General features: G+C 54.2%; 5 protein-coding genes and 4 non-coding genes across 16 annotated transcripts in view; 6 read left to right on the top strand and 3 right to left on the bottom strand.

The window, feature by feature from the left end:
• Positions 1-2756, bottom strand: part of PROCA1 (protein interacting with cyclin A1) — a 10598-nt gene extending 7842 nt beyond the window's left edge. Inside the window, exon 1 of one of the 3 annotated variants that reach the window (XM_007121739.4) lies at positions 1550-2756. In XM_007121739.4, coding sequence (XP_007121801.2) covers positions 1550-1637 — 88 coding nt within the window. In that variant the 5' untranslated portion in view covers positions 1638-2756. The remainder of the gene's footprint in view (positions 1-1549) is intronic. The other 2 variants (XM_007121737.4, XM_028485036.2) reach the window with 2 other exon arrangements.
• Positions 2757-5644: 2888 nt separating this feature from the next.
• RAB34 (RAB34, member RAS oncogene family) lies at positions 5645-9544 on the bottom strand. 3 transcript variants are annotated; one of them, XM_007121729.4, is made up of 11 exons: positions 9463-9544; positions 8581-8793; positions 8277-8368; positions 7372-7440; positions 7168-7269; positions 6987-7051; positions 6804-6855; positions 6535-6616; positions 6365-6455; positions 6143-6250; positions 5645-6060 (listed from the first exon to the last, which is right to left on the bottom strand). In XM_007121729.4, exons 2-11 carry the CDS (start codon positions 8632-8634, stop codon positions 5993-5995), a joined length of 783 nt encoding a protein of 260 aa, XP_007121791.1. In that variant the 5' UTR covers positions 8635-8793; positions 9463-9544; the 3' UTR covers positions 5645-5992. The 3 variants fall into 3 exon arrangements, with proteins under 3 accessions (XP_007121791.1, XP_007121792.1, XP_007121793.1); XM_007121730.4 differs by having other exon boundaries at positions 7372-7437; XM_007121731.4 differs by lacking the exon at positions 7372-7440.
• Positions 9545-10787: 1243 nt separating this feature from the next.
• Positions 10788-14238, top strand: RPL23A (ribosomal protein L23a). The gene is made up of 5 exons (XM_024127714.2): positions 10788-10884; positions 11477-11660; positions 13197-13373; positions 13875-13944; positions 14179-14238. The coding sequence occupies exons 1-5, from the start codon at positions 10860-10862 to the stop codon at positions 14191-14193; spliced, it is 471 nt and encodes a 156-aa protein (XP_023983482.1). The 5' UTR covers positions 10788-10859; the 3' UTR covers positions 14194-14238.
• Positions 11322-11388, top strand: LOC112066045 (small nucleolar RNA SNORD42). The gene has a single exon (XR_002892405.1). It is a non-coding gene; the product is annotated as a small nucleolar RNA SNORD42 (small nucleolar RNA).
• On the top strand, positions 13035-13106 carry LOC112066052 (small nucleolar RNA Z17). Its single transcript, XR_002892411.1, has one exon. It is a non-coding gene; the product is annotated as a small nucleolar RNA Z17 (small nucleolar RNA).
• Positions 13729-13799, top strand: LOC112066046 (small nucleolar RNA SNORD42). The gene has a single exon (XR_002892406.1). It is a non-coding gene; the product is annotated as a small nucleolar RNA SNORD42 (small nucleolar RNA).
• On the top strand, positions 13989-14059 carry LOC112066053 (small nucleolar RNA Z17). The gene has a single exon (XR_002892412.1). It is a non-coding gene; the product is annotated as a small nucleolar RNA Z17 (small nucleolar RNA).
• A 144-nt stretch (positions 14239-14382) lies between the features above and the next one.
• Positions 14383-17261, bottom strand: TLCD1 (TLC domain containing 1). The gene is made up of 4 exons (XM_007121734.3): positions 16211-17261; positions 15796-15878; positions 15620-15702; positions 14383-15215 (listed from the first exon to the last, which is right to left on the bottom strand). The coding sequence occupies exons 1-4, from the start codon at positions 16402-16404 to the stop codon at positions 14832-14834; spliced, it is 744 nt and encodes a 247-aa protein (XP_007121796.1). The 5' UTR covers positions 16405-17261; the 3' UTR covers positions 14383-14831.
• NEK8 (NIMA related kinase 8) overlaps positions 16019-19947 on the top strand; it is an 11941-nt gene continuing 8012 nt past the window's right edge. The window contains exon 1 of one of the 4 annotated variants that reach the window (XM_028485038.2): positions 16019-16145. Coding sequence is in view for 3 of the 4 variants with exons in the window: in XM_055082814.1 (XP_054938789.1) it covers positions 19150-19201 (52 nt within the window). In the remaining variant the exon portion in view is untranslated. Of the gene's footprint in view, positions 16146-17954; positions 19202-19947 lie in introns of those variants that run through there. The other 3 variants (XM_007121735.4, XM_055082814.1, XM_024127711.3) reach the window with 3 other exon arrangements.

Raw genomic sequence — 19947 nt, 5'->3', positions numbered from 1 at the left:
GGGAGGATCCCACATGCCGCGGAGCGGCTGGGCCCGTGAGCCATGGCCGCTGAGCCTGCGCGTCCGGAGCCTGTGCTCTGCAGCGGGAGAGGCCACAACAGTGAGAGGCCCGCGTACCGCAAAATAATAAATAAATAAATAAAAATAAAAATAAAAATAAAATATGCCTTTGATTCTAACTCCTCACCAAAGCCCATTTTATGGATGGGGACAGAGAGACTTACAATAAGTAACCTGTCCAAAGACACAAGTTAACAGATGACAGAGGTAGGATTCAAATCCAGTTTTCCTGGCTCCATAGTCTATGCTCTTTCAGCCTGTCTACTTATGGTTCCTGTCCAAAACCTGTCCTGCCAGCTATCACTTCCCATTACACCGGCTTTTCAACTCTAATATAGCCAATTCCTCACCCTCTGGTTTTACTCAGTCCTGACTCCACAGCCTCCCGTATCCAGCCTGGACCCTAAGGTCAGGCCAGAGGAGCGTGAGCCAGGGTCAGGATACAAACTGCTTGCTCTCTCCAGTCACCATGGAAGAGGCTTATATGCAGGGTCCACTGACTAACTCCCCCGACACCCCCAAGAAGCCCTGACAATTACAACTCTGCCAAGGGGAGGGATTTAATAACTCTCCTCAGATCTTCAGTCGGAGTTTACGACTGAAGCAGCAGTCCAGGGCAGCAGTCCAGAGCTCCTCAGCAGAAGTGATTGAAGTTGGACACAGGGGGGACTTCATAATGAATGATAGTGATAGCTTAAAAGGAAGAGGGAGGCTTGTGGTCTCTTTCTCAGTAGGGCATTATTCTGGGCGCAGGGGCCTAACTCAAAACTCACAGGTGATGCTCATTTGTACAGAATCCTCCCAGTCTGGAGAGCTGAGGCGCTCCCCCCGACCTTGCGGCACAAGGGGTAGGGTTTCAGGTGGGGTACCCGGGCAGCAGAACGGGGGAAGGAGGGAAGGAGGGAGGGAGGGAGGGAGGGAGGAAGGAAGGAAGGGAGGGAGTAACCAAGGAAGGGAACGAGGGAAGAGGAGGGGGCAAGGCAGGGCAGCTCCCGTCTCCTCGGAAATGCCTTCCTGGCCCCGCCCACATCTGGAGGCGATTGTGATGTCACCTGTGGAACTTCCAGCCTTTTTCCTGCCCCAGAGTCAATGAAACCTCCCGCCCCAGCCCCGGCGACTAGTTGGGCGCTGGACCATGGGCTGCAGCCAAGCCTCTCACTTCTTGGGCAGCGGCTTGGGCCCCCGGTGCAGCACAGCAACGCCTTCCAGCCTTACAACCGGAGGTCTCAGCTCTGGCTTCAACCGGACCACCCCAACTGAACGCGCAGGAGGTTCTCTAGGTCCTCAGGACCCCTGTCCTCAATCATTGGTCCATGTCTCGACGTGAGCCCACCCCCAGATCCTAACTCCGCCCCAGCCAGTCCTTGGCCCCGCCTCCTTCGTCGGGCTCTCTCAGGTTCCACACCCCCCTCGGGTTCTCAAGCCAGCCCCCGTGCCACGCCCCCAGCTGGAAGCCCTCCCCTAATCTGCTGCCACGTCCCCTCCTTACCGGTGCTGCTCTCGTCCCACCAGCTGGCATCGTCCTCAGTTTTTTCCTTAGTCCACCTTTCAATCCTCAGTGTCGTCCTAACCCACATATCTCTCAGCCTAGTTCTTCGTCTCTACAAGACTCTTCCTCGAAGAAGTCCAACCCTGAACCTCAGCTTGGCCGAGTCCAACGTAAACCCCAATCTCAGCTTCGCCCCAGTCCAGCCCTTAACTCCGCCTCATGCTTGCCCAGTCTCCCGCCTCCCTCCGCTCTAGGCTGCGTTGTCTTAGCCCAAGTCTGAGCTTCCGCTGCGCTCTTCATCCGGGTCCTCCCAGTTCATTCCGGGCCTCTCCCTCTTTGTTCCACTTTAACCTTAGCACCTCCCCGTTATCTCAGGCGTAAACTTTAGCTCGGCCGCTGAGGCCCAGCCCTCAATCCCATCCCTAGTTCCTCTCCAGATCTGCTTCAGGTTTAGTCCTACTCCCAGACACTAGCCCCGCCCCTAACCCCGTTCTTAGCCCCGCCCCAGCCATTCTCTCAATCTCCGGGCCCCTCCCAATCCTTCGGAACCCAGCCGCTGCCTTTAGCCCCGCCCCCAATCTACACTCGGGCCCCTGCCCGCGTGCCTAGAGAGCTACTCCCTCTGAACTCCAACACGCCATCCTGGCTCTTCCAAGGTCCCTCCTTCCCTGGCGGTAGGGCGGGCTCGCTCTCTCTCTCTCTCCCCGTCCGCAGGCCCCTCCACTGGAGCCCAGCTAATGAAGACGTGATGTCGGATCGCAGCACCCCCTGTGGCGCCCACCCACAGCGCCCCCTCCTAGCCCCCATGGAGCACCCTGTATTGAGACAATACTGCCCAATATAGATATCAACATAGAGCCAAAGAATCGTGGTCACTCTTCCCCCAAATATTTATTATAATAGTTAAGGTTTTTGAGCTCTTCCTGTGTGTGTTAGTGCTTAATTTCACTCTTGCAACCTCATATCTCCATAGGCTTGCCCCATGCGGGGAGCAGGGCAAGCTGCACGCATAGTCACCTACTACACACGGCCCTCACAGCGCACACCCCTCTCACCCTTAAGTATAGTATACACACTGCACATGCATGTATCACACTCATACCGCAGGTAAAAAAATCTACTCGCCACACATGGACCAACGCAACACGCACACGCCCCTCATATAAATCACCCAGAACACAGACCCATACTCCTGCTGCCCACGCTCCATGCAGCACAAACACTCCACAGCAGTACTATGGTGCAGGACACACACACACACACACACACACACACACACACACACTCTCTCTCTCTCTCTCTCTCTCTCTCTCTACACATGGACCAACGCAACACGCACACGCCCCTCATATAAATCACCCAGAACACAGACCCATACTCCTGCTGCCCACGCTCCATGCAGCACAAACACTCCACAGCAGTACTATGGTGCAGGACACACACACACACACACACACACACACACACACACACTCTCTCTCTCTCTCTCTCTCTCTCTCTCTCTCTCTCTCTCTGTGTGTGTGTGTAAGGCAAGAGTTGGGGATCACAGTCCTGTAAGGGAACAGAGATGGAAAAACAATTCCAGGAGAGTGTGAAAAAAGTGTTACAGCCACATCACTAACTTTCCACACATCACACCTCTCAATTTCTCTTGGTACCAGGCTCCAAAGCCAGGATATGCTTCAAAGGATGGAGAGAAGGGAAAAGGATGTTGCTTAAACTTTGTTTTCTCCAGAGCCATCAAGGGCCTCTCCTGCTGCTGCTCTGCATGATCTCAACCTCCACCTTCCTCAACACCCAGCAGCCGGAGTGGCAGGATCACCACCCAGACCCTCTCACCCACTGTAGCTTTAGAGAACTCTAAGAACAGCAGGGAGGACTTCCCTGGTGGCGCAGTGGTTCAGAATCCGCCTGCCAATGCAGGGGACACGGGTTCGAGCCCTGGTCTGGGAAGATCCCACCTGCCGCGGAGCAACTAAGCCCGTGCGCCACAACGACTGAGCCTGCGCTCTAGAGCCCGTGAGCCATAACTACTGAGCCCACGTGCCTAGAGCCCGTGCTCCACAACAAGAGAAGCCCCCGCTCACAGCAACTGGAGAAAGCCCGTATGCAGCAACAAAGACACGCAGCCAAAAATAAAAATAAATAAAATAGTTTTAAAAAAATAAATAAGAACAGCAGGAGAGGGGAAGCCAGGAGAAGGGGGAGAGTGCAGAAAAGCCAACTCTTCCAGAATAGAGTAGTGGGTACAACTACTGAGCCCACGTGCCTAGAGCCCGTGCTCCACAACAAGAGAAGCCCCCGCTCACAGCAACTGGAGAAAGCCCGTGTGCAGCAACAAAGACACGCAGCCAAAAATAAAAATAAATAAAATAGTTTAAAAAAAATAAATAAGAACAGCAGGAGAGGGGAAGCCAGGAGAAGGGGGAGAGTGCAGAAAAGCCAACTCTTCCAGAATAGAGTAGTGGGTAAGAATGGAAGCAAAAGGTCGGGATTGACATATATACACTACTATGTACAAAATAGATAACTAATGAGAACCTACTGTATAGCACAGAGAACTCTACTCAAGTGATCTGTGGTGACCGAAATGGGAAGGAAATCCAAAAAAGAGGGCATATATGATTCACTTTGCTGTATAGCAGAAACTGACACAGCAGTGTAAAGCAACTATACTCCAATTTAAATTTAAAAAAAAAAAGAATGGAAGCAAAGGAAGAACACTTGCTGACTGGGAACGAGGATCTGTGCTCTAATCTTGACCCTCCATGACCTCCCAGGAGGACACCAGGCCACATGTGTCCCTCCATTGTTGGCCCAGATATCTGAGACACTTCCAGCCAATCTCTGACTCTCTGGATGTCAACAGTAAGCCTGGTTCTTGGTCACTCTTCACCCAGAGCTCTCCCTGTGTATGTTAGTGATTTATCTTATTTCATCCATGAAACCTCATTTTACAGATGAGGCAACTGGGAGTTCCCTGGTGGCCTGGTGGTTAGGATTCTGGGCTTTCACTGCCATCGCCCAGGTTCAATCCCTGGTCAGGGAACTGAGATCCCGTAAGCTGCATGGCATGCCCCCCTCAAAATAATAACAGAGATGAGGAAACTAAGTCACAGAGAATAAGTGATTTGTCTGAGTGTCCCAGGATGGACAGCAAGGATTCAAATGCAGATCCTCCTGACTTGGAGCATGTCTTTTTTTTTTTGAAGAGGGAAAAATGTATGTCTTTTTTTTTGGCTGCGTAGGGTCTTAGTTGCAGCACGCGGGATCTTCGTTGAGGCATGCGGGATCTTTTGTTCTGGCACGCGGGCTTCTCTCTGGTTGTGGTGTGCGGGTTTTTCTCTAGTTGTGGCTCTCAGGCTCCAGGGCATGTGGGCTCGGTAGTTTGTGGCATTCGGGCTCTAGCTGAGTCGCGTGAGCTCAGTAGTTGTGGCGCGCGCGGGCTTAGTTGCCCCACAGCATGTGGGATCTTAGTTCCCCGACCAGGGATCAAAGCCGTGTCCCCTGCGTTGTAAGGTGGATTCTTTACCACTGGACCACCAGGGAAGTCCCCGTATGTCTTATTTTTAATCCAATTTAGTTTTTTAATTGTTTTAAAATATAAGAATATGCTACTGATAATTTTGTTAACTAATATAGTTAGATGTTATCAGATAGCACATCTTCTGAGTAAGAGCCCTGCCTCTACCTTCCTGAGCCTTCTGGTCAACCCAAAAAGCACCCAAAACTCATTCACTTCTCACTGTATTCCCCTCAGAGAAGTATTTTTTAAAGGACAGGCAGGAGGAAGGTGAAAAAATATATATATATTATCCAGTGGTGGACTTGGGTATAAGCATGAAGTAGCAGGAGACATTTGGGGGGAAGGGACCAAAGGAAAAGGGCTCTCAAAGATCTTAAAAATTATTCAGATGTCATCCAGTGAGGGTTCGGTGCATCCCCCAAACGTGCTCCCTGAGCTCCTAGCCTGCCTGAGGCCTGCCCAGAGGCCGGGAATGGCCAGAATCCCAGAAGCCTCCAGTCTCAAGATCCCCATACAGCCCTGCCCATTCCACATCCCTGATCCCCCACAAAGGACTCCAGCACCTAACCTGCTAATAACAGATATTTTAATGCATAAGGCATAGTGTGAAGCTGGGACCATTAAGCATCCTCAAACCCAGAGGGCCCAGCAGGCTGAGTAAGAGGAGCAGGGCCCACCCACCTCCCTACCACTGGGCAACCTGGAGAGCCCTGGAGGAGAGGGGCATCCAGTTTTTGGCACGGGAGCAGGAAGTGACTAGCATGGTCCCAGCTACACCTCTGGGGATACTGCCACCAAGGGGCAGCTCTTTGGTCTGGAAAAACAGTCAGTGCAAATGTCCAGGGGTTGGGCTCTGGGGGAGTAAAGGTGGCACACTGCCCCAGGGCTGGGCAGTTTCTGAACAGTACCCTCACCCGTCATGGGCAACACATGGGCTTCTTCTTGCTGGCAGTTAGGTAGAGGTTGCTGTCATCACTGTTGATGCCTGAAGAAGGGTGAAAAACATGTGAAGCAGGGATTGGAGGGTCCCTGTGCCCTCTGCCACCCTCATCCAGGCGGGCACTCACGGACAACATCCCCAATACGCCGGGACCCCGATTTCTCCAGCTCAGCCAGCACGTTGGCCTCAAAGGTCAGTGCCGTCACACGAAAGAAGAATTCCCGGACATTTTCACCTGACACAGGGAGCAGTTTCAGTCCTGGTGTCAATGAGCACAGCTGGAGGTGTAGGAGTGAGAGGCAAGGTAGGTAGGAGTGCCACAGCAGAAGGCGGGACACCTCTGACTCACCAGTGAGAGATGAGACTGCCCAGTACTCGGCCTTCATCTCTTGAGCCACCTTGAGTGCATCTTTCTCCATTAGCATATACTGAGCAGGAGTCTGAGGGAAAGTCAGAGTCAGATGCTGGGGGTGGGGTTTCCCTTGTCAAGGTGGGAATTCCCCCCACTGGCACACTCACACTCAGGTCCTTCTTGGAACCCACGAGGAAAAGAAGCACACCGGAAGGGTCATTCTCCTTGAGTGCATCAGCTAGCCACTGCCTGCCATAGACAGTGGACAGCAAGGGATGAGGGAGTTAGACAGGCTCCCCCCGCTGACACTTATGCCCAGGGACCCTCTCTCTGGTCCTGGATGCATTCTTCTCTTTCCCTTCCATGCTCCTGACCCCCCTCTTTTCTGAACCTTCTCTTCCCAGAGCCCCCATTATAGTTCAGCATGCGCACGTACTTGGTATGTTCCAGGGAGGCCACATCATTCAGGTTGAAAACGATGATGATGGCTGGAAGAGTAGAAGAAAACATATGCAGATTGTTGGGAGAGACACTACTGGTTCGTTTCCACAATCCCTCCAGCCCCGGACTGACTAGAGGCTAGGTGCTCCCACCTACCTCACTTAACCGTGGCCCTTACCTTGAGCTCCTCGGTAGTAGGTCGATGCAATGCATTTGAACCTCTCCTGTCCAGCGGTGTCCCAGCTGGGAGGAAGGAGGGGGGAACACAGGTATGTGTGGGGCAGGGTGGTGCTGGTGGCTGCGGTGGGAGATAGGTGCTGGGAGAAGGAACGGCGGGAAGGAGTGGAGGAAGAACTCACAGCTGCAGACTGAAGGGGACGCCCAACACCTCAAATCGTTCCATCTCAAAGTCCACTCCGATGGTGGCCTTGTAGTTCTTATCAAAGGTGTCTTTGCAGAACCTGAGGGGGCACCAGACGCTCTGGTCCTGAGCCCAGCCCACCTGCCTAGACCTGGGCCCACTCTGCCCAGCCCAGACCAGCTCAGCTGCAGCACCCTCTTACCTATTAATGAGACAAGTCTTCCCCACTGACAGGTCCCCCACCACAATGACCTTGGAGATCTTAAATCTGCTGGACACAAGAGTGGGCAGGAAAAGTGAGCGCTAGCTCTTTCACTCAGAGGAGTCCCAATGCTCCCTAGTAGGTCCACAGAGGTAGCTGCACCCAGGCTGAGGTTACCATAGACACCAGGCCTAGACAGATATGCTGGGGAGGCGTGTTTTTGTTTTAGTATCAGAGAGACATGATTTTGAATTCCAGCTCTCACTTACTAGCTGTGTGACTTAGGACAAGTTTCTCAGCTTCTCTGAGCCTCAGTTTCAACCTTTGTTAAGTGGGGATTTAACATACATTTTACTGGGTTGTTGTGAAGGTTAAAATGAGATAAATGTCCTATATTCTGAGACATACACACACACACACATACATTCTAACATCTCTGAAATCAGGATACATCTTAAAAGTGGTGGTGTTTTCCATTTAATAAAAAACAATAGTAGTATACAACACACTGCTTTGGGCACACAGTAAATGCTCAATTACTGGTGGCAGCTGTTAACAGTGTTACCTTTTTTTACCCACAATAGGACTCATCCCTCTAGGACTGCTCCCTGCCCTGGAGCTCAAATAGATGGTGTGTGGGAAGCTGAGCTGGTGACCACGCCCTCATGCTGGACACCTTCTCTGGGTCAGGAATTAAACTGCCACCTTCCTACCCCGCCCCATCTCTTAGGACTCGCCACAACCTAGCTGGAAGAAACGGGAGCACACAGGGGCATGAAAAGGGGGAATAACCATATAGCTGGTAGAAGCTGAAATGGAGCCTCCAGTTGTTGGCTCTGTACCCTTGCTTTGACTACAGGTTTTCCTGGGAATTGCTTTCTTCGTTCCGGGTGTCTCTAACTCACCCCACGGTGCCTGTCCGGTGCTCCTGGCAGGCGCAGGTGACGCGGGGGTGGAAGCCTTTGTGCACGTGCAAAGCGGCCTCCTTCCTCAGGCACTGAGAGAGATGGAAGAGAACGGGACTCACCCATTCCTGGCCCTCTTCCCGCAACCAAGCAGCCCGCGGCGGGGGATGGGGAGGGGACCACCCAGAAGCAGCAGGCCTAGCTGGGCAGCAGGGCTGGGCCCAAGCCTGTAACTGGTCTGGTGCCGCCTCCTCCCCGCCCACACCCACCGCAGCCAGAAGCCCGACGTGGCCCTGGCGCCTACCTGGGGCAGCTCCGTCAGGACGCGGTCCCTCCGCACCGGCGCCAGAATGTTCATCTTGCCTGCGGCCTTGCGGGGCGCCCTGAGAAGGCGCGGAGGCCTGATCCGCCCCAGCGACCCGGGCCCGTGGAGACCCGACAATCACCCGCGACCGAGGGGTCCCGACTATAACTCGGGGCCACGGGGAGCCTACGGGAGCCCGTGGCCTCGGGGACGCTACAACCACCGCGGGCCACGGGGATGAGACAATCACCCGGGGCCGAGGCGAACCCACAATCACCCGGGCCCGGGGCGTCCCCAGGACGACTCGGGGGCGAGGAGACCCCTCGGCCGCCAAGTTGGGGCGTGGAGTCCCGTCTGGGGGGACCCGAGCCCGCGCAGACCCTACAATAACCCGGGGCCGGATAGTTCCTACAATAACTCGAGGCCGTGAAGACCCGACGACAACTCGGGGTTGAGGCGACCCTACCATAACAGAGAAGCCCGGGGGCGCGGAGCGGCCCCGCCACACGGGGTCAGTGTGGGCAGGGACGGCACAGCACGGCCGGTGGACTGCTGGAGGAGGGGGCGAGGGGCCCAGTGCGCTGCAGGGCCTCGCGTCCCACTCGGCTCTCCCTTCGCAAGCTCTGTAATTTGATCCCCGGAAATTCCTGGAAAAGGGCCGCCCCCCGCCCCTCTCCCGGCAGCTCCAGGCCTCGCAGTCCGCCCCAGCCTCCCCCTCCCCTCCTCCCGCCAGCGCTGCCCCAGGTCAGGCTCCCCCTGCAGACGCCTCACCCGGCTGCGGGCCCGCCCTCACCCTGGTTGGAACCTGCCCAGATCGGGATCCCCCAGGTCTCTCTCCCCTGCACCTCCTGTGCCGGGCGGAGCCTCCATGGGGACCCTTACCCAGTCGAATTGGTGATGGGGAATCGGTGATCGCTGCGCAGCATCTGGCTGCGCCAGGAACCAGCGGGAGGGGAAAGGGGGAGAGAAGGGGCCCTAGGAGAGGCGGCGCTTCCCTCCTCAACTCCAGGCCCAGGACGTGACTCATAGGGTCTGCCCCCACTCGCCCTTCTGCCCTGGGAGGTGGTGGTGGGGAGCGTAGAGGGGGTGCCAGGGTCGGAACGAGGTGCCACCAAGGAGAGAGAGGTCAGAAATCTGGTGCGTTTTCCTCTAAGGCTGCCGTGTTAGATTGGGGGCCTGGGGCGCCGAAGACCAAGCTGCCTCCCTTGGTGGAGGATAAATGAGGGCTAGGGGACCCAGAATTCCTCCCTTTGGCGAAGTCAGCGCTCTGGGACATGGGGACTCTCCTTTGGTATGGGCGTTCTTCGCTCTGACCCCATTGAAATCTACCCCCACTCCCCCAGGACTTTTCTTTTTTGCGGTCTGCAGGCTGGAAGACGGGGTAGCACACAACAAATCGCACCTTCAAAGGTGATTCCAAGAGAGGAGGGGGAGGACAGAAAGGCGATGTGATATGGGGTAAGCACAGTCCTTGAAAGACGAAAACCCGAGCGTTTACTAAACCTTGCTCTGTGTCAGGAACTGAATTTGGGGACGCAAATATGACTGGAGCAAGGAAGAGAAGACTGCTTAAAGGGAGGGGACTGTGAATGAAATTATTCCCAAGAAGAACGAGCGTATCCTGGAGAAATCTGATCGCTGGGTATTTGGAATAATTGGTAGAGTCTCTTCAAGAGTATTATCGGGAAGACGCATGAAAATCTGTCATAGGGGCAATGTGGCCACCTCTTAGCTCTTCTGACACTTTGCTCTTCCCCTCCGCCTGACTCGACTTTTTCTGCCACCTAATCACCGTGTTATAAATAAGCCGTGTCCCCTCTCTCGACCTCAATTTCCACAGATGTCTGAGGGAGTTGGACTGGGCAAATTTTGCTCTAACGTTCTAGAATTTTGCTTCACTCTACCTGGGTCAATCTAACTACAGTATATTAATTCCAGTTTGCAGTGGAACTGCAATCCTGTAATCCTCCTCCCTAAAGTTGCTCAAGATGTGAAGCGCTCAGTCCCGTGCAGCCGCAGGCTACACCATCCACCCGCCACATAAAATAAACACGCGTCTCCAAAAAACTACAACCCCCATGAAGCTTTAGGGTCTAACAAACGGAGGGGTGGTGCTAGTTTAATCCCTCTCGCGAGGAAATAAAATCTAACTACCATTCCCGGCGGGCGCCGCGCTGCAGAGTATCCAATCAGCTTTAACTAAAAAGTATCGCGAGTCTTCTGTGAGGCTTGACTCTATAAGCCCGTGGGAACAAGTCTCGGAAACCCTTTTCACGAAGATGGCGCCGAAGGCGAAGAAGGAAGGTGTGTGCTGGGGCTGGGGATACACAGCTGGCTGGCCTGGGGTCCCCGCAGAGTGAATGGACTGGGAGGATGGTGGCTGGGCCAGGCCTTGCCGTGTCTGCTGTGGGACCGCTCCTCGAGTTTTGGCAACGCTGAGCGCATGGGCCCAGCCGCATGGTCTGGGCGTCACTGAAGGGTGTTGGGGAGGCAAGCCCGGCCGGTACCACCTGCGGGGGACAGCCGGACAGTCGGCTCTGGGGAGCTCCATGTCTCTAGACCTGTAAGGAATTGGTACCCTCAACTTCCCTATTATTCCCATGTTAAATGGGGCTATATACTCTCCGCCGATGGCTGGGCGACGGTATACATAAAACTACTAGTTCACATTTTCAGCAAGTGTCAAGCGTTCGGTCATTGCTAATTTCTTTCTCATCGTATCCCAAGTTCCCCCTAGAATCGTGCATATGATGGAAAAATTTTAAACTCCTGAGACTTGTGATGTCTTCAAAGGAACCACTGATGCACGTGTGGCCTGGGGCGCCCACTATGGGTCTTGAGGCCAGAAGTGATTTATTTCTGAATCCCGCACCCTCGTTTTCTTTCCTTCCCTCAGTCCCTGCCCCTCCCAAAGCCGAAGCCAAAGCAAAGGCTTTGAAGGCCAAGAAAGCAGTGTTGAAAGGCGTACACAGCCACAAAAAAAAGAAGATCCGGACGTCACCCACCTTCCGACGGCCCAAAACACTGCGGCTCAGGAGGCAGCCCAAATATCCTCGGAAGAGCGCCCCTAGGAGAAACAAGTCAGTACTGCCGCGTACCCATGAAAAGATGTTTTGGGTATCCTCCACTGGTAATTTGGAAATTTACCAAACCTACAGCATGGCTTCTCAAAACCACGTTGGTACCTAGTGTGCTTCTCTAAAGGAAGTATGAGGAGAATAATGCCCTATTTAAGAACGAAAGGAGGCGTGTTTAGCACATTAGCAGGAATTGTTTAAAACAACCCAGAGTCACTGTCAAGATTAGTGAATTGTTAGGTTAATCATCGTTTCATATGTAGTCTACTTTCTTGTGAGTATAAAGTGGGACTTAGATGTTCTTTGTTTGGGGGTTCCAGGTTTAGGTTGCTCCTCGTTGCACTTTTTTTAAATCTTTGCTGTGGGGAATAGTCCTTGGAGGATGTGGGATGATTCTAGATTGATGAGATTCATTTATCTGTATTGGACAGTGAAGACCTGCAGCAGTGTATGGCAATTTCTTTTCATTCACTTTCCCAAATGTTTACACTCAAGGAATGGTTGGGGGAGTGAGTGGAAAAGGTTGAGGTACTTGAGTGTTTCGGTGTCACTAGTGGTAATGACTGACCTTAGGGAGCACAGTTTAGAGTAGCGCCATGGTAGTGGTTAGTTACCACCAATGGGTCCTCGCACTGCTTCCTAAGAAAAAGGCAGGAGAGTGGATTGTGTCCACGGAGAAATGGACTTGGCAGACTTTTTTTTTTCTGCGGTACGCGGGCCTCTCACTGTTGTGGCCTCTCCCGTTGCGGAGCACAGGCTCTGGATGCGCAGGCTCAGCGGCCATGGCTCACGTGCCGAGCCGCTCCGCGGCATGAACCCGTGTCCCCTGCATCAGCAGGCGGACTCTCAACCACTGCGCCACCAGGGAAGCCCAGCAGACTTTTTACTGCCATTTGGACCTAGAATTTAGTGTGATGAGAGGTTGAGATCTGATCTCTACCTTCAAAAGAGGATGGTGTACCCAGGCAAATAGAGCCTTGCTTCTCTAAATTTCAGGGGGAAAGCTGTGTTAGATGGCCACTGTAACTTTAACCTGAGCTGTAAATAAAAAGTTGCTTTCAAGAATTGATGGCTTGTAAGCCAGTTTTCAGCAACCAAAGGGGGTAAAACAGTCGATTCAGCCTCATAGTGAAACACCAACATTCTTTGGAACCCTAGCTTGAGTTTCTAGATTCCATAGTCTTAACTTTGTGTTCTTGGGTTAAGTTGTCTAACCTCTTAAGTCTCAAAATTCTTATAGAAATTTTCTCTTCAGAAATGTTGAGGTCAGGTAGAAGAATGAAGAAGGTTGGAACTCAAAAATGGTTGTTTAATCACTTAAAGGATGAAAGCCCTTGAGATGTCCCCAAGCTGAGGCTCCAGGTCCCTAAGTGTAAGGGTGCACGTGATGACACTTTTCAGCGACCAAAGTCTGACACAAATGATTGCTACCTCATTGTCTGATGCACCTGGGCTCTTGGGGACTTGGGCTCCAAAAGAAGGCCCATTCTTTATTTTACTTGGCCCAAGCCAGTTGACCCCATTTTGCCTCTCTCCCAGGCTTGACCACTATGCCATCATCAAGTTCCCCCTCACCACCGAGTCAGCCATGAAGAAAATAGAAGACAACAACACACTGGTGTTCATTGTGGATGTCAAGGCCAACAAGCACCAAATTAAACAGGCTGTGAAGAAGCTCTATGACATTGACGTGGCTAAGGTCAACACCCTGATCAGGTGAGTGGAGTCCTGTGGGATGGGGAGGAACCCAGGGCCTCTGGGCCTCTTGTCAGAAGCCAGGAAACCTGAATGGCATGAAATTCCACGATGCTGCTTTTGGGATCAGAAGTAGACTTCACAGTGAGCAGCCCCTGCTGTAATTGCAGTCCCTTGTATGGAGTATGGACTTCAGAGGAAACATCAGCTGTTCTGCCTCTAGGACTTAAGGGGTTGGTGCTCATTTTCTTGATCCCTGCCTCTTGACAGAAGCAGACCCTAGAGTAAGATACAGTTAATGTCAGAATGCCTGTGGTGTTTCCCATAAAATGGAATTGGCTTCATTTGTGGCTTAGTGGCTTCCCTCACCCCCTCTGCGCAAATGATGGAAAAATCACTATTTGGTGGGGGGGGGAAATGACATGAACAAAGGAACCACTGATATGCCAGAAGACTGGGGAGGAAAGAAGGGCATGGGGGCAGTGAGGGCAGTAGGGACTAAGGCTTCCTTCTCCACCCTAGGCCTGATGGAGAGAAGAAGGCATATGTTCGACTGGCTCCTGACTATGACGCTTTGGATGTTGCCAACAAAGTAAGCTTCCTTTGCTACAAACTCCTTAACAACCCCCCTTCCTGGGTGCAAATGATGTGTCTGTTAGTGACCAAACCCTGACTTCGGTGATTAGTTTCAACTGACTGACTGTGCCCCGTCTTTAATAGGCCCTTCCCCTCACCATGTGCCCTCAATTTGCTTTTTAACTTTGACATTTCCCGCTTAATATTCACATTTCAACTCCCAGTAACAAAGCTCCCTTTTGTTTTTCAGATTGGGATCATCTAAACTGAGTCCAGCTGACTAATTCAAAATATAAAAGTTTTCACTATATGTATGCTTCTTTTCTTTATGTTGATTTCTGGGTGGGAGGCCATACTATGGTATATACACACCTAAGTAACAGGGCTTGGGCAAGACTCTTGGTCTACTTAACCTGTTGGAACACTCAGCCCTATCACCTCACCATACCTGTAACAGATATTTGTGACCCAGACTAGAGTTGGTTGTCTTAGGACAACTACAGCTTGGCCTCTATCATGAGGTAAGAGACCAAGCAAGAAGCTTTGCAAGAACCCCTTCCTTTATCTCTGGAAGAGGCTTTGCATGAAACCAATATCCAGAGTTTTCATTAGCATCCATTTCAGGGCAGTGTGTGTTGGCTGGCTTTCCGGTAGCACCTTGTCCCCATACCCATCTACCATGTCCAACCGGTCTGTCTGCTTCCCTCACCCCTTGCCCAAGGAAGGACAAGGACTTCAGAAGAGTGCTTTCATTAGTGTTTTCAATAGTGGGTGCAGGCTTGAAAGGTGGAGTGGCTGGCCCCAGAGGACACCTCAGGCAAGGGGCTAAGTCTCTTCTCAGTCCGTGTGAGGGTGTTCTTGGCTGTGTTTGCTGTCCTTGCCACAAGTCCCTAACTGCGCTTTTCACTCGATCAAGAACTTGTCTTTGTGTTGCCGGCTGGGGACACCTTGGGGGCAGAAATCAGAGCGGAGGAGGCGGGAAAAGTAGATGAGGATCATGACATCCAGCATAAGCAGGATGCCCAGCAGAAAGGTGCCCAGGTTCCTCTGGCCGGCGTAACCCAGGAAGAAATGGGTGAGGTAGGCCTGAGGGGCCAGGCGGAAAAGAAAGTACATAAACAAGTTGATGTATTTGTTGACTCGATAGAGGAGGAGGTCCTGGGCATTATTGATCTTCATCATCATGCGTATTGTGAGAAAGATGTTGCTGACCTCCACCAGCAGTGTTAGGACACCCCCACCAACAAATCTGCTCCAAAAGATGCCTGAAAAGAAGGCACCCATAGCCTACAAGGCAAGGGAGAGAATGGGTTAGGGAACCCAGATGTCAAGCCTTTCCTGGAAGTTGGTGGGAATAACAAGGCTACTAGATTGAGGGGTAGGAAATCTTCCCTTACTTGCTTCTTTCTGAAATATAGTTTACAGTGGATTCAACAAGATTAAATTTTGATCCCTGCCCACAGATTCTCTGGGTGGAGTTTCCAGTCTAAGAAGGTGAGGCCATGATTGCTGGCCTCAAATAGTGAAGCAAGGGCCCAGAGACTGCCAGCCCTCAGCATCCTAGCATGAGAAGATGTGGGACACAGGGTGGGGATGGGCTTAGAAAAGATGGTCTTTACCGCCCAGGTTCAGAAAGACAGCTGAGACTAGGTTGCTAGCACCAGGCCTATACCACATCCCCTGCTTCTCACCATGACGTGGTGGACGAGGTATTCCCAAGAAGCTCGTGCCTGTTGGCTAACCACGATATCCAGCGTGTCGTGGATGAAGTACCCTAGCGGAGGGTTGGGGGAAGAGGTCATAAATGGTACTGAACAAGAAGCTTATCCCTGTCCTCCCTTTTTAATGCTTCCTGGGCAAGACCTACCTGCGGAAAAGCAAACAAGCAGATAGCCAGAAAGCGACCATGCGCTCTCAACGTCCACCAGCATCTCAGGGGTCTGCCATATACTGGAAGGGAAGGGAGAAGGCAGGCTCTTATCTCAGTATCCCCAAGGACCCACAACTCCCCCCTACCCATTACCCTTGCCAGTCCCCGGAGGGTCTGGGCTGGAGCTATTGGCTGACGGGGGAGCCAGGAGGGACTCGGCTGAAACCCAGGTATCTCCTGTTTCCCAGGTGAGAATCCCCCCCCCTCCTCTGGCGCTGCTGCCGCTCCTGATTGGACAGCATTTTAAACCGGGAATCGGGTGAGACTGCCTGGGCCTTAGCCCGCCGGTGAGTGATGGAAAGAGTAATGCGGGATCCCCTAGCCACCTTCACTCCCCCAGTCCTTCACTCACCACAGCAGCGCCCAGATCCCTGACACAATGGAATGGGCGAAGGAGACGAGAAGGTTGTGCCAGCGCCAGGTGCGCAGGGGGTCGGCGCGCACGTGCGCAGGCAGGGGCAGGCGACAGAGCGCGTGCCGGAGCGCCCGGAAGGTCAGCGTGGCGCCCAGGAGCAGCGGCAGGGCGGGGAACAGCATTGGGGGCATGCTGGCCCTCCCTGCCTCTGTCTGTCCCCCCTCTAGGTGGCCTCCTCCGGCCGTTCGGGAAAGGGGCTCCCTCTCGGGCCAGTCCACCCCGGACGCCTCTCCTGCCGGCCGCCGGCCTCACAGACACGGTTTCGGCGGAGACCTCTAGGCCCCTTCCCTCCTCCAGTTGCCTCCCCGCCAGCCTCTGCTCCCGCTCCCGCCCCCGTCCCGCCCCGCCCGCCTGTCCCCGCCCCTCCGGCGCCTCTGCAGCGCGGAGGGCGCGAGCCCCATTTCCCGGGGCCCCCCCAGGCGCCTCCAGGCTCCCGCGGACTTCGGGCAAAATGGGCTGTCCTGGGGGCGCCGCCATCGAGCCACCCCTCGCTGGCAGCTCCCGACTGCCGACGGAGTCCCACTTCGCTCGCTTGGCCTCGTTAACCCGCATGCCCGCTTTCCCCCGGAGTCCCGGCTCCCCTGCCTGGGCGGGTACTGAGAGAACTCTGTCTCCCCGCCCTCAACTCCCTTGTGGGCAGAACTAAGCGAGGCCCGTCACAACCCACGTCCTTAATCCCTGGTTCTGGGGACCAGCCGGTGCCCCGCTTCGGACTGTGATCTCCGCCCTGACCTTGTTCCACTGGATCACTAGCTTCTTCGAGCCCAAGACGAACACGTTTACCTGCCTCTACCTCGTCCCGCACCGAGTCGGTGCCTAGAAACTGTCGACTAACTCATCACCCATCCTCCTATCCGGCTCTTGGGTTCCTGGGGCCGCGCGGCAGTCACAGTCCTCCCTCAGACAGTCCCAGCTCTCTTCTCCCTGCTCCCTGGAGGCTGGGGCGGGGAAGACGGCCGATTTGCCCAGGCCGCTGGGGTGACTCAATCTGCAGGCCAGTGGCGTGGAGCAGTTGCAGCTCGTGACCACTAGGTGTCAGCCTGTCCTCACCGTGGCGCGGGATCCCCTCCCGCCCGCGAAGGAACCAGGCAAACTGAAGGGCGGCGGAGAAGCGGGTAATCCCTGGTTCTGGGGACCAGCCGGTGCCCCGCTTCGGACTGTGATCTCCGCCCTGACCTTGTTCCACTGGATCACTAGCTTCTTCGAGCCCAAGACGAACACGTTTACCTGCCTCTACCTCGTCCCGCACCGAGTCGGTGCCTAGAAACTGTCGACTAACTCATCACCCATCCTCCTATCCGGCTCTTGGGTTCCTGGGGCCGCGCGGCAGTCACAGTCCTCCCTCAGACAGTCCCATCTCTCTTCTCCCTGCTCCCTGGAGGCTGGGGCGGGGAAGACGGCCGATTTGCCCAGGCCGCTGGGGTGACTCAATCTGCAGGCCAGTGGCGTGGAGCAGTTGCAGCTCGTGACCACTAGGTGTCAGCCTGTCCTCACCGTGGCGCGGGATCCCCTCCCGCCCGCGAAGGAACCAGGCAAACTGAAGGGCGGCGGAGAGGCGGGGGCGGGGGTAAAGGAGAAAGGAGTAGTTGGGGCGGGGGCGGGGGCGGGGGGGAGGTGGTGGAGGTGCTGCGAGAGGGAGGAAAAGCCAGAAACCCGAGGCGCAAAGCGGTTTGGGTGTTTGTTCTGCCTCCCCTGATGGCTCCAAGGTTACACATTAACCCCTCTGGGGCTTCTTGGTCAACCAAGGCCCGATCGGTTTCTAGGTGAGAGCACGGAGTGTCCCGGCTGAGCGGCCTTCCCCTGTGCTCTCCCCTTTGCTCACAGGGCAGCTTTGTCCGACAGCCACAGCGGCCTGAGCCAGACTTAGGGGCCCTCATGAGGGGCCCTTCCAGTGGTCATTCCATGTGGATAGGTTTGGGCACCCTTTCAAGGGGCAGGGTGGGAGCTGAAGATAAACACCCCTTTCCTCACGTTCCTCGCCCACTCAGAAATAGGGATGCTATCCCTTAGCTAATCACCATCCTTCCTGCTCCCTAAACTGACCTTTTATGGAGCTCGTGAAGAGCAGCAAGCGCCAGGGAGCGACCTGGAATTAAACTCATTTCTGGTCAAGATCTTAGACAATTGTACTAACCGACCCTCTGGGCAGAAGCCTTGAACCCATATCAGCCGAACAAGGGTCTTTCCCCCTCTCCCCGAAGCTTTCAGGTAGTAGTCCACTTCCCTCCCATCTTCCCGCAAGGAGGTTCTCTCTAGTTGAGAACTGAAGGCAGATTACTCTGCGGCAGCGGCAGCGTTGTATGTGTGCGTTGGGGAGTTGAGGGTGTTGACGAGCGCAGTGCTTCCCCGGTCCCTCCCTAGGCAAACACGAAACTAATCCGGCACCCTGCCCCACAGACCGAGAGCGCCGACTCGGTTCAGTTTTGGTAGTGTTTATCGTTTGCATGCCAGTGAGAATCTGCCCTCTCCTTCGGAAACAGCGTCACTAGTGGGCAAAGAGTGGGGCAGAGAGAGATCGGTCCTTTCTTCCCACCCTCACTCGGCCTGCGCGGGGAACCCCTGCGGTCTAAGGAAGCTTTGCGAGGGCCGGATGCGGCCACGTGTGTAGCAAGTAGCTGGTAAGGTGCTGGCTTTTGCGGGGCGTGCCAAGAAATGGCATATCGCCCCATTCTTTGCACCCTGGGAGGGGGCGACTGCGGATCCGGGCTGCAGGGACGGTGCAAATTAGCGGAGACAAATGAGAGGCTGAACCAACACCTAGCTCCACTAGCTCCGCCCCTCAATTATCTTGCAGTGCAGGGGGAGTGGTTCTAGAGAGGGCGGGCCCGCGCACGCGCTGTGTCTGAGTTTGGGGGTTCCGGAAATGTGACTGAGAAATGAGATGGAGAAGTACGAGCGGATCCGAGTGGTGGGCAGAGGTGCCTTCGGGTGAGCCAGGGCTCTGGGGGAGGCAATTGCTCGGGGAGAGGGAAAATAAGCCCCAACTCCGACAGCAAAATCTCTACCCGTTTAGCCCCGCCCCGATGCGTGAGCGCCTAATCCGGGAAGCCCTGCGCAGGCTTCCTGTCCCAGTCCTGGTTGGGAAACTCCGCCTCCAAGGAGGTCACGCCCCCGGCCAGCCTTTGCGGCCCCCTGCAGAGTTTGTTCTTTGATCCTGACTCATTCATTCAACAAATGCTGAGCAGCAACTATACACGTCAGGCTTTCGATACTGGGTATACAGTTAAGACCAAACAGGCGTGCTCCTTTCCCTCTCGGAGCTTACAGACTATCGGAAAATTATACAATAAACAGGATATTGTTAAAGCAGTGATTAACAAACGGCGAGAAGAGAGTACAACACTAGGGAGTATTCATTTGGGATGGTCAGGGAAAATTTCTCTGAGAGGTGAAGTTTCAAACCAAGACTTGAAGAATGAGGACCAGTATGTAGTCTGAAAAAGGCAGAGCTTCTCAGGCGGAGGAAACAGCTTATGCTAAGGTCCTCACGTGGGAAAGAATTCAGAGTATTCAAAGAACTGAGAAGAAGACTAATTAGGGCTTCCCTGGTGGCGCAGTGGTTGAGAGTCCGCCTGCCAATGCAGGGCACACGGGTTCGTGCCTCGGTCCGGGTGGATCCCACGTGCCGCGGAGCGGCTGGGCCCGTGAGCCATGGCCGCTGAGCCTGCGCGTTC

The sequence above is a fragment of the Physeter macrocephalus genome, unplaced genomic scaffold (assembly GCF_002837175.3).
Source record: "Physeter macrocephalus isolate SW-GA unplaced genomic scaffold, ASM283717v5 random_353, whole genome shotgun sequence".
Lineage (NCBI taxonomy): Eukaryota > Metazoa > Chordata > Mammalia > Artiodactyla > Physeteridae > Physeter > Physeter macrocephalus.
Note: the sequence above shows the minus strand (reverse complement) of the source record. Positions and strands in the feature narration are given on the sequence as shown.

Coding starts and splice junctions, on each gene's coding strand:
- RAB34 (XM_007121729.4), bottom strand. CDS start 8,634: ATGAACATTCTGGCGCCGGTGCGGAGGGACCGCGTCCTGACGGAGCTG. Junction 8,369..8,580: donor TCCTGACGGAGCTGCCCCAG/GTAGGCGCCAGG, acceptor CATCTCTCTCAG/TGCCTGAGGAAGGAGGCCGC. Junction 6,856..6,986: donor CTACTACCGAGGAGCTCAAG/GTAAGGGCCACG, acceptor CTACTCTTCCAG/CCATCATCATCGTTTTCAAC.
- RPL23A (XM_024127714.2), top strand. CDS start 10,860: ATGGCGCCGAAGGCGAAGAAGGAAG. Junction 10,885..11,476: donor GCCGAAGGCGAAGAAGGAAG/GTGTGTGCTGGG, acceptor TCCTTCCCTCAG/TCCCTGCCCCTCCCAAAGCC. Junction 13,374..13,874: donor AAGGTCAACACCCTGATCAG/GTGAGTGGAGTC, acceptor TCTCCACCCTAG/GCCTGATGGAGAGAAGAAGG.
- TLCD1 (XM_007121734.3), bottom strand. CDS start 16,404: ATGCCCCCAATGCTGTTCCCCGCCCTGCCGCTGCTCCTGGGCGCCACG. Junction 15,879..16,210: donor GGGATCTGGGCGCTGCTGTG/GTGAGTGAAGGA, acceptor CTTCCCTTCCAG/TATATGGCAGACCCCTGAGA. Junction 15,703..15,795: donor GCTTGTTTGCTTTTCCGCAG/GTAGGTCTTGCC, acceptor ACCCTCCGCTAG/GGTACTTCATCCACGACACG.